We start from the raw sequence: 12,455 nt of genomic DNA on the forward strand, positions 1-12,455 counted from the left end.
CTGCGCTCCGCCAGCAACATAATGACCTCTCGCTGAAGTGCCAAGGAATCAACACTCTACCCTCCTTTCTCCCTTATCATCGTGAAACCAGTGGCAGTATTTGATTAGTTTACTGTAACAGCATGTAATCAAGTCGTGATGGCATTTTTTCTTTTTTTTTAAGCAGCGTAAATAAACGCTCAGTAGCCGGGACATGCGCTCCTGTTTACCGCCAGGGTAAATCAAATGTTTGAGACCGGTTTGTGAATAAATTAGCGGCTGAAGGTGAGGGGAAGGTGAGCTCGGGCTCGTGAGAAAAGCTCATCGGCTGTCTGGCCGGCTTCCAGCCCGACGCCTCAATCTCTTTTCTTTTTTTTTTTTTTTTACCTTTCAATCAAGGTTGGGGGATAGGGGATTGAGTGGGTGGGAAGGCTCAAAGTAACCTCGCCACCCACATGCGCACACAGACGCGCACACACCCAAAACCCTTGTGGCTGACTAGACCAGAGAATTTCCTTTCTCCCCCCCTTTTTGACTAATACACTGAAGAGCTCCTGGATGTCTCTCAGTTTATGAGAGTTCCCTGTTGTTAGCATGTGAATCAGTGTATGCAAGTGTAAGCCCGCCACTGTGGGTACTCCAGTATGTGGTGCTGCGGAAGCAAACTGGGCATGTGTTTGAGTGTTTGCTGACATTTAAGAGGATGTTTAAGCCTTAATGGCTGTAGATTTCTGCATGTCTGTGTGTGTGCGTGCATGTGTGTGTGTGTGTGTGTGTATGTGTGAGTGTGTGTGTGTTTGTGTACAGGAGCTGTGAATGGGGCTGATTGAGGCTGGGCCTCACTGCTCAGCCTGTGCGTCACTCGCTTCCATCTGCAGGCCCACCACAAGTCAAACGACCCTTCAGACAGCCTCGCTCATCCCTCGACGTCACAAAATGACCAAACAGAGCAAAAGCACGGTGGATACCTGAATTTATAAAACTACTGACCCACGGGGGAATCTAATTACACAGAGAAAGCATTTTGGAAACCACCAGTATGAATAACCGGCATCATTATCGGCAGATATTGGTTGATATCATAGGGCGATATTTAGCTGGTCTTTTACTGTCTCTTCAAAAATTGTGTGATTAAGATTTGAAATACTATAAATCTTCAAATATCTCTTTGTAATCTTGGTAGAAAGGGGGAAATTACAACTAAAACAAAATAAAAAGACTAAAAAAGTATCGGTAGAGGAATCAGCTATCAGGCAGACTGGTATGAGTGTTGGTAACATTGGTATGGAATTTCACAATAAAAGCATCCTCACTCCCTGCAGTACAAGGTAAGATTTTACATATCAGGGCATATTAAAAAACTCATCTGGTCCTTAGCAGGTCTTAAAATGAGGTAAATACAACCTGAGATAAACAACAACAACACGTTACATATTACACACTGCAATTATTTATTTAACAAAACAAAACCAAAATGCAGAAACAATGACTGAAAAACTAAGAACACCCTGACTGCTTCCACAGGAATTAAGAGGGCAAATAGTAGCCAGGTGCTTTTAATTAAATGCACTTGATTAAGTGATCATCAGCAAGTGTGAAAGGTTTTGGCAGTTTGCAGGTCTGGAGCATTCAGTCGTGCGCTAACACAACGCCAAAGAGGAAAAAAAACAAAAGCGACTGCTGCTGCCCATCAGTCTGGGAAGCATTATAAGGTCATTTCCAAACAATTTGAAGTCCATTATTCTACACTGGGAAAGATTATTCACAAATAGAAAACATTCAAGACAGCTGCGTCTTCCCAGGAGCGGACATCCCGGCAAATTCACCCCAAGGTCAGACAATGCAATGCTCAGAGAAACGGCATAAAACCCACGAGCTACATCTCAGACTCTACAGGCCTCAGTCAGCATGTTAAATGTTAAAGTTCATGACAGTGCAATTAGAAAAAGACTGAACAAGTGTGGATTGTTCAAAAGGGTTGCCAGAAAGAAATCTGCTCTCTCTCTTATTAAAAAAAAGAAAAGAAAAACCCACAAAAAACACGGCAGCATGGATTAATTTTACAAAGCTGCATCTGAACAAACTAGAAGACTTCTGTAACAACGTCCTTGGGACAAACGGACCAAAGCGAAGACGTTTGGCCATAAAGCACAGCACCACATTTGGAGGAAACCAAACACAACATATCAGCATAAACGCCTCACAATAACTGTCAAGCACGGTGGTGGAGAGGTGATGAAGTGGGGTTGTTCTGCACCCTGCAGTCACTGAGTTGACTATGAGCTCCTCAGTATACCAAAGTATTCCAGAGACAATCTGTCTGAAAGCTAAAGCTTCGCCCAAAACTGGGTCAAGCAAGCACACCAAGGGTGTACTGTCCTTCTCACACTGTGTGGATCATTTTTAAAAGTGTTAACAGGAAAAATGTGGAATAGATGAGAGGGGAATAAGAGGGAAGTGGAAAAGACGTATAATACAAAAAGAATGAAATGAGGAAAGACATAGACAAAAAGTAAGAGACAGAGGGAAGAAGGAGGAGAGGAAAAGTAAAAAGAGAAGACAGAAAGAAGAGCATGCATTTAAGAAGAAGAGATGTGAAGAAACAGGAAAGGAGAAAAGAAGAGAGGGGAAGGAGAACGCAACAAAGACACAACCAACAAGGAAGAAAGGGAGGAAGAAAAGACAAAAGCAAGACAAGAATGAAAGAGGACAAAAACCACAGTAAAGGGGTTAGGATGGAGAGAAGAGGGGAACCAAATAAGCAAAAAAGAAGCAAAGAAAGGAGAGTGAGCGAGGAGACAGACTTGCAGTTTGAATCAACTTGCACATGACATTTCAAACTAATGTAATCCTGCACGTTGCCATCTAATCTTCTGCCCCCACAATCCATTTTTAGACAATTTATTCTAAGTCCTGAAATAATAAGTAGTTCAGCTGAATCTGCGTGTATTACAATTCATATTACAGGAGTAATATTCTAAAAAAGAGCAAACACTGGAATATCTTTATATGACATTTCAGCCCCGCGGGAGCACTCCGGTGCTCTCGGGGGGAGGGCCCTGATGTATTAACGCTTTGGAGTGTGGGCGTGATGATCTAGATTCACTTTGTATTTCCAGGTCACCGTGACATGTGATCCAAGCTCGAGCTAACACTTTATGCAGTTTTGTTTATGTTCTTAAAAAATGAACTGACAGAGCGAGGGCATCCGGTCCACGCTGTTCATATGAACCCATGCTTCGGTTTTTCACACACAGTACATTACTGGATATTTAAAGTAAGGCTGCAACAGGGCTTGTACATAAGTTATGTAACATATCAGCAGCACACATATACACACACACACACAAAAAAACAGTCTTTCACACATTTTTTTTCTACTTCAAGCACATGCTCATATTGCTCTTCTCCATCTCTGGAGTTAAAATAAATGAAGGCAGAGTGCCTCCTTGTTCTCTGCTCCCTCTTCACTCAGAGCATTTAAAGCTCTCAGAGGCTGAGTTTAGTCTGTTAATGAAGAATCCCACGGCAGACTACATCAAGGGCTGTCTTTGTTTTGTTTAGGAAAGTTTTAAATAGGTTTGGGTAACAGTCCTGCTGGTTTGCTAGCAGATTTGCGTCTGCTAGCTGTTTTGCTGGTTTACACTAGTAGAAGAACTGCATTAAAATCAGTGTCAAATGTATTTTTTTGTTCCTCACTGGCTCCCAAGGACAATATTTCAACACTTTAGTGCTGGGCAGTTTCATCCATATTGATGGTAAATGCTGTGGCCCCCCCCCTTCAGGCACATGCTGCAGGTATCACTGCTAGACAGAGAGGAAGATGGCTGCAAAGTTTGGGTTGTCAATGAAGTCAGATACTAATCAGTATATACTAAAAAGTTACTATCGGATCAGATGCCCATTTGCTACAGCAGTGATACCAACCGTGCCATCTTCGCCTCCTAAAGCCAACACACAACTTCACACAGACCGTCCCCTCACTAGTAGCTGAAGGGGTGGACGCGCACAACACTGAACATCGCTTTCAAGAATTTCAAGAGCTCAGTGACGTTCCTGATTCAGCAGCACTGACGTATTAAACAGCTATTAGCAAGTACCCGATAGCCACATTATGGTGAATTTTGGTAGATATTTGTCTAAACAGAGACTTCATATTCGGGTTTGCGACCCACATAAACGTGCTTGTGTTCAGTCCTCAAAAAAACACAACAGTCGAATGCTGATTGGTTGGCAAGTCGGTTAGAACAGGGAAGGGAGCAACAGCAGAGTTGACCGATAACGGGAGAAGTGCAAGAAAACATGAAAAATTTTTTTAAAATACAGCATAAGAATCACAGACAGACAAACTCTCCACAGATTTCAACAATCGGCGTCTTTGCAGCTCTTTCTATGTTATAACTTTGTTCTTCTCAGCGACTGGGATGGCCAAGATTGGCATTTTTTCCCCCTGTAGAATCAATATTGGTATCGGCTTATACCCAACACAGCTTATAAAAAAGATAAGAATCAAGGTGCAATGCTCCATCTAAGATCCGGACCTCAAACCAACCAAAACACTGCGAGAGGACCTGAAGAGAGCTGCACACAAATGAATGCCTGCAAACCTCAATGAACTGAAGCAAAGCTGTAATAAAGAGTTGGCCAAAATTCCTCCACAGCACTGTGAGAGACTGATAAAGTCACAGAAAAAGGTGGTTCTACAAGCTACTGAGTCATGGGGTCTATTTAGTTTTTCCTCACACTGCTTCTGCATTTTGAGCGTGCTTTTGATGAATAAATAATGTGTGTAATATTTCATGTGTTGCTGTTCATCTGAGGGTGGATTTAAATCATTTCAGAACCTGGTTAGAATCAGAAGATTTTTTTATTCTTTCCATGACAGGTAAAATCTCAGACTTGAAAAAAAAAAACCTTAGGCTTGAGTGTTTTTCTGGGTATCGGTATCAAGTTCTTAATCCAGCTGCAGTGTAAAACAATCGGACAGGGTGAAAGCATCGCTTTTCTTCAAGTTTAAATGTTCTGAACAGGTGGACAGATAAAGGGTCCTACTCAGATTTTTACCTGTGAAGGTTTTTGTTTTTTTTAAATCTTGATTACAGCAACAGGTGAACTATGATTGGTGGAAAAACTGTCCAATCACTTTGCTGGGCCAAAGACTGTTAGTGTTATTTCTCAAAAATGTGGGACAAATTTTTCTGATTTTCTTTTTGACCCCCCCCCCCCCCCCCTTCCTTTTTTTTCCCGACTGTACCTTAATGTGCTCCTGGAGCTGGGCCTCATGCTGGCGGGACAGCTGCTCGTGTTGCCTCTGGAACTCGGCGATGAGGATCTGCCGCTGGATCTGCTGCTTCTGCTTCAGGGCCAGCAGCTCCTGCTGCAGCTGCTGCTCGTGCATTGACGCCGCCACCACGCTGCCGCCGCCTCCACCGGCCTGGCCCGTTCCTCCGAGGGAGCCGGGCGACTGTTGGGCGGGCGGGGAGAGCGAGGACACCTGCTGCTGCTGCTGTTGCTGCTGGTGATGGTCCACGCGCAGGTCCATGGGGATGGCGGCTGGAGGGAGACGAAGGGGCAGCGCCGAGTTGATGTCCACTGCGGGGATAATAGCAGAGAAGAAGAAAGGCGTTGCGAATGGTGCTTCCTGCTTTTTCTAGTTTGATCCTGACAGGTGGTGACGCTTCACAGTGAAGAAAACTGTGAACATTATCATCATCATCATCTCAACAGAGATTATTAAAACAGTCAAGGACATATTTTCTTACTGAGGGCCTCTTCAGACACTCCATGAGCATCAGCTCCTCGTGTATTTTTAGCAGCATCAAAACCAGTGAAATAAAGCTTAGAAACTCTTACAGATTCTGCCCGTTCGTAGGTGTCTGGATCAAGTGATAGTGATTAATTAAATTCCATGGTGACATTTTGACGCAAAAGCAGCAGAAAACAGAAAAGGAGACAGGATCGCAACAAAGTGCACTGCTGAAAGAACTCTCTGTAACATGTTCATATGCGTCACATTGATCCCGCGAGGCACCGTCTTCGCGAGCAGTTGGTACAGCTGCAAGGTCGCGCAGATGAATGGGATTAAATCAAAGCTCGGCTAAATGTTGTTCAGTGTTTCTACCTGTCTGAAAAGTGCCTGAAAGTGATTCAAAGCTCTGTGATTTTAATTAACAAGGCCGTTTGCATTTACCAGCAGCTGTGCAGTTTTAGGAAGGAAGCATATCTGCACGTCTGCGTAAAACAAGTTTTTATTTAAACCTGCTTTAAATGAACATATGGCATAAGGTTAAAGGATTTCACCTGATAATAAATCACCTTAATAGTCATATATGTTGGGGGGGGGAGGGTTATTTCTGCTTATACCACTTCCATCACTGGCCTCTGATCCCTGAGAGAAACAGGTGATAAATAAAGCTTTCATAAAAATATTGCCCTTTTGTTCCCCTTATCTCTTCTGTATATGCAAAAAAAAAAAAAAAAAAAAAAAAGCACTCACAACCTGCAACTAATGGCGCAGTTACACGCGAAGCCGGGCGTCCTCTGACAAATGTTGCATTGACCTGCACAAATCACTGCACAGGAAGCCTTCCAATCAAGCAGCTTCCTCTCCATTAAATCTGAATAAATAGGATCCGATTGGCTGATTATTTACCTACATGTTTACAGAGAGCGCAGCGAGAGCCAGAGATACTTGAAGGGAACTTTGTGTTAATAAAGAGGCAAACATGCCATCTGTGGCACACTTAACAGGAAGGTGCATAGCCACATGTGCTTATAGAAAAAATAAAATACACACAGGAGCACATTTACGCTACTTTTTGAGGATGTCAGTCTTGCGAGTAGCGTGACATCCTGTCAAATAGCCACAAGACCTCTCAGATAGCCGCAAGCTGATAAGAGAGAGATGCTTGACAAAAGCACCTGCTTCTTAGATGCATCATTTTTTTACAAAATTGCTGATATGTTTTCATTTATTTTTATTAATATGCTGCATCTCTCAGGCCCCGACAGACGCGCTCCCTTCATCATTTTCAGAGACGCGTAAAAAGCATTTATTGAAGATCCTTGTAATGGATTGCAGAGAAGCTTTTTGCTTCCTCTTCTGAACATCATCCTGTGTAATTGTACATCCAAACAACTTCCCTCGCCATTGACTCGCCACTTTCCCGTCTGTGTTTTTGTGCAGCGGGCGAAACGCATCCCTGCGGTTACTCTCATCCGTGCTTTATGAGCACAGGGCAACAACATGCTACGGGGTCCTTAAGGACTGCCGTCATGTGGGGGATAAAAACAACATATGAGTCAGTAGTCTGCACTGCTTGATTTGTTTCACCCTGCAGGCCATGAGGTTTGACATTTCCCAGTCATAAGATGCCTTCTTTCAGTCGCCTTTGCTCTCCTATTCCTTTCCTTCCAAGAAAATAACTTACATGCTTTTTTCTTCTTCTTCTTTCCATTCTCTGCCTAACAAGGTACCCAATATTTAATTAAAATGCAGCAACGCCCTCAGTTTTGGCTCTTCTCTGGCCCTTTGCTCATTTTAGAAGCGACGACGGTTACAATTTGGCAGCTGATGAACGGATAAGGAGGGAAGGAGAGAGGTGAGCTTGTTAAGAGAGACAAACTCCTACAGCCGTGAATCACTGCGCAGAGAAAGTTTGCGTTTGCACGGGAGGACGGAAAGGGAGCTGGAGCTAAAGATAATTAAAAGCATGGAAAACTTCTGGTTAACCTTTTCAAGAAGGAACCCAACTTCTGAGGTTGCAGTAAAACTCGCATACTTAGGGATACAAATCGTACCAAAGCTGGAACATGCTGTCGGTGGTGATTATGAATCTGCCACTAAAGCAGCTGACGGACAGACGAATGTTTCTACCTGCTTCGGTAGGTAGGTGCACCTTTTAGGTACACCTTTCCATGCATGTATATCCTGACACAGTGCAAAAGCTGTAAAAAACAAACAAGACTCAATCACAATGAACTATTTAATAGAGCCAAACTGTTCCACAAAATAGTCCAAAACAAGCCAATAATTTTACCCCTGGGAGGAGCAGATACTGCATTTAAACTCTGGACCTCTAAAAGGCCCGAAAAGATTCAAGATCTGTATCAGCTACGCTCCGATGTTATCGCATCCTTCGAAGAACTGAGGCATAAATTGAGCCTGAATAGAAAACCTTTTTTTTTTTTTTTACAACTGAGTTTTGTAAAAGCTTATCAGCATAATTCACTCACTAGACGGCCACAGACAGTTTGAGGGCAGTGACATCTCTTTTGAAAAGTTGCTTTTCTCATTGTTTTTGTCAGGATTTTGCCTGCGTCTGTGAGTTACATCACAGTCCTCTGTTAGCTGAAGGTTAAAATGACTCCATGCTTTCAGATCCTGGGTTTAATAAGGCCTTTTTTTTTTTTTGCATTTTTCATTAATTTTTTTAATCTAATATTAGCTGTAGCAAGTGGGGGGGGGGGGGGCAGTCTTCGAAAAGGAGGGGAAAAAGAACACGAGAGAACTGTTTACGACTGAAACCTGCACTTATCAAAGTGCTGCGGCTCCAATCGCGCCTAATGCAAATCCATAACTCATAAGCACACTCTCTCCCCGAACAAATGTTCTTCTGCCACAACAAAAAACAGACTCACACACTTGCCGACGGTGATGCACAAAACACACCTCACACGGCATCTCTGGCACACCGCTAATTGCAAGCCGCACAAAAGAAGAAGACGATGCAGAAAAGACAAGAGAGAAAGGTGTGAATCAGTGCTGCCGATAAACGCACCCATCAGTGCTCTCCTCCTCCTCCTCCTCTCTTCGTCCTCTCCTCCTTATTCCTCCTCCTCCCCTCTTCTTCCTTCAGGGTGTTACAGGGAAGGACAGTGCGCTCTCCTTCCTGTACATCTGACTTCTCTTTTTGAGCTCAGCCTCTGTCACTTTTGGCTCGGCGTTCCACCCCCCCCCCCCACCTCTGCGCCTCCTGTTTTAACCTGATGGGTGTCTCTCTCTCTCTCTCTCTCTCTCCTCTCTCTCTCGCTCTCCCTCTGCTCCTTTCTCTCTCCTCCCCTCGTCCCTCGTTTGCCCAGAGTGGTGACATCACAGGCAGTCTCAGGCATGTAGCCTGTTTATTCTGCAGCCCTCTGCTTTTCCAGGAACCAGCGTCACACACACACAACACACACACACAACACACACACACACACACACACAACACACACACACACACACAGAGCACTCTCTCTCCCTCGCTTGTCTCTCTCTCCACCATACCCTCTCTGCTTTCTTTACTTCTAAGGCCAAGGAAAAACCCTCCATGCTGGTTTGTAGTGCATTGGAATATCCCTTACTCCCTCTCCCACCTCACTTGCAGGGCGTCCCATCTGAACCGGCTGCATGCCTTTTCCTCATCCTCCCCCCTTTACTTGTAATAACCATCTCTCCCCTCTCCCACTCGTTTGTGCGGTTTTAATACTGTGCGCTCATATTCCCAGCCTGGAATTTTGCCTACATCTCCCAAACAAATAAAACCGCAAAATGGTTTCAGGTGAAGCAGAGTAAGGATTTTCCCACAGGAAGGCACCCCAGATGTATTAATACTGCAGGATCATAGTAAAATTAGGGATTAAAGTTGAACAGTTGAATCAATTCGGCTCAGAATAAACTAATTACCTTAATTACTATTATCTGACAAAAATACTGTTTGTGTACAAAAATAAATAAAAAGCTTTGTCCTGCATGCAAAAGGTTCTACTAAACTAAAAACAACTGTTAACATTTAAGCACTCTAAACATGTAAAAAGTATGTTTGTTAAGGTTAAATTATGGAACACATAAAAAAATAAAAAATGTATGTAGTTCACGTTTGGTTGGGCGTTAGGGGGGGAAACGGTTGTGAAACAACCACAGTCTGAAGTTTCCATCTCTCTCAAATTCATCTCGCTGCTGCTGTAGAGGTTCAGTTGGTGTTACAGTACAGGCGACATTGTAAACTGTTTAAGTGCAAGTCAGTTTCAGTGCATGGATATAAACTCAGACAAACCGGGAAGGAATGAACGAGACAGCAATGTAATCGTCTAGAGGCCTCACCTGCATGGCACACCACTGCCATGTTCGGGCCTGGTTGGAACAACACCCCCCCCCCCCCCCCCCCCCCCCCCCCCCCCATGAAACTCCTCTTACTGGGGAAAAATGTGGATTCCCCAGCTGGCTGGAGAGTGCTTCCTGGCAGTCACGCAAAATCAGTTGCTGAAGTCCCCTTTCACACAGGCCTGTAGACCAGTGGAAACCAAGGATCTAGCCAGAAAAAGGCACAGCCCTGGTGGTACAACAGTGGGGTGGCTGGGTTCCCGGGTATCGGACGACCGCTTGCTAACTGCTGTAGAAGCAAACAGTTCCGATAGGGAACCGGTGAAATTCTCAGCCCGGCACGACAGTACCTCAGCTCAGCACAGCACCGGGCGATTAACCACTAGCTAGAACCTTGGTAAAAACCGTCACTTGGGAAAAGAGAATAATCTGTGGCTGGTTGGCAAGTGGTTGCTGGAGGTTGCTGTCAGTCACTAGTGTGAAATCATTCACAAGGAGGTTGCTGCACCAAAAACCTCCTTGCTTTTTGCTTCAGTTGCTAGCAGATTGAGGCGGTCACCAGTAGTTTGAATGGAAGACGCCCACTTGTCTGCAAACACAAACTATGTGTTGGCAGCAGTGACCAAGGCACTTTTGAAGGTGAACATTTTGGTTTGCATCAGAGTTTCACTACAGTGTGTGTTTGCAGAGAAGTGGATGTCTTCCATGCAAACTACTGGTGGCCGCCTCAGCGCTGCTAGTGACCAAAGCAGAGTAACCGATTTCACAGTAGTGACTGCCAGCAACCTCCAGCAACCCGTCGCCCACTGGCCACTGAATACACACTTCTTCCTAGGTCACAGGCTGGTTTCTAGGCGTGCACAACTGGGGCTCCAGCAATCGTTTCATAGTAGCTATCAGCAACCATTTGCAACTGGTTGGAAATTTAATTTTTCCCTTGGGACCTGAGGTTGGCAGATGATCCGCACTACAGGCCATACACAGCAACCTAGTAACCAACCAGTGTGATTGAAGCCTTAGCCACTTTTTTGGGGTGAGCAAGATGATGATAATTAGCAGTGTGCTTATGCTCCTTGTCCTAGTTTGAAATGTGAAACTGGGCAGTGTTTCATGCAGGGCATCTTAAAATCAAATCCATCAATGAAGATCACAATCCAGTGTTTAAAGATTGTTCAGGTAAAGTGTGAACTGGAAATATATCAGGAAAATTGAGTTTATTTTTAGCTTATAGTAAAATGATTTTTTTAACCCACTTTTTTAATGGAAAAAAAATCAAGGTATGAAGAAAACTGGACTTGGAGAATCTTTACACTGGGCATATATAAAGATTTGGCTTTTGCCTGAGTTTGCCCACTTGCGCTGCCTTTACTATCTATAGTTCCTCTATCATATGTGAGGGCTAAAAGAGTTGCATTGGTCAAGGTCAATAAACTGTTATTCATTCAAAAATCTTATTTTGCTTGACTGAGTATCAAGACAGCCTCTCCTTTAAATGTCAAAACACACATGACACAAACTTAACTAACCATGAGAGCAGGTGCAGTATACATTAAAAAAACAGACCATTCACGCTCAGTGAAAAGCCTGTAAGACCAACCTGCCTCTTAAAAAAGATCAACTCTGATATCAGCACATCTCTGTGCACAAGCACTGACGTCAAACACGTACCTCGGTTTACTGATGTGTGCGAGATAGAAGATAATATGAGGGCACTTCCACCAAACCAAAACAAAGACAAACGTGCCGTCTCAGGGGAGACCGCAGGAACTTCCAGGAGTCTTGCAAAACTGACAATAAAAGTACCTGAATCAGGTTTGACAGGAGCAAGGACTTCAGCTCCATTCCAGTTTGTCAGACTGTTAAAAGAAGGTTTCCTCTTGGCTCTGAAGCCTGATTCAGCTCAGACTTCAGAGTACAGACAAAAGTGGCCGAGGCCCCAGATTTCTGCTCCTATTTCCTTCCTTAAGTTTAACATCAAAGATTTGTAAGCCTGAAGGACACCCTCTATAGCAGTTCATAACCTAAACAATCCTGTATCGGCAGGATTTCATTTTCCCCCCTTCATCTACCAACTTTTTCCTCCTTTGCCACCTTCCCTGTCAGCAGGTTCCTCTACCCTCCATCCCAGTGTCCTATCCTGCAGTCCTGGTCTGTGCCCTTTCCCCGCCAGTAGCTCCCTCCCTCCCTCCCTCCCTCCCTCCCTTCCACCTTTCTTCCCTCCATCTCCCCGCAACAAATCACAATCTGTTTACAACCCCTCGGGCCCACTCCACAACTCTTCTGGCTCCAATTGCGGATCTATTTATACCAGACAATGCAGAGGGCTGGCGTCTCTGATTTGAGACTCGGATAGCACAGTGTATATCCCACGGTCTGACTAGCTGAGCTCCACACT

General features: G+C 44.3%; 1 protein-coding gene across 3 annotated transcripts in view; it reads right to left on the reverse strand.

Annotated features, from left to right (window-relative positions):
• The window catches only part of LOC115794749 (histone deacetylase 4-like), a 73,974-nt gene that overhangs the window by 36,630 nt on the left and 24,889 nt on the right, over positions 1-12,455 (reverse strand). For all 3 annotated transcript variants that reach the window (XM_030750410.1, XM_030750394.1, XM_030750403.1), the window contains exon 4: positions 5,234-5,571. In XM_030750410.1, coding sequence (XP_030606270.1) covers positions 5,234-5,571 — 338 coding nt within the window. The remainder of the gene's footprint in view (positions 1-5,233; positions 5,572-12,455) is intronic.

Source organism: Archocentrus centrarchus, chromosome 2 (assembly GCF_007364275.1).
Source record: "Archocentrus centrarchus isolate MPI-CPG fArcCen1 chromosome 2, fArcCen1, whole genome shotgun sequence".
Classification (NCBI taxonomy): domain Eukaryota; kingdom Metazoa; phylum Chordata; class Actinopteri; order Cichliformes; family Cichlidae; genus Archocentrus; species Archocentrus centrarchus.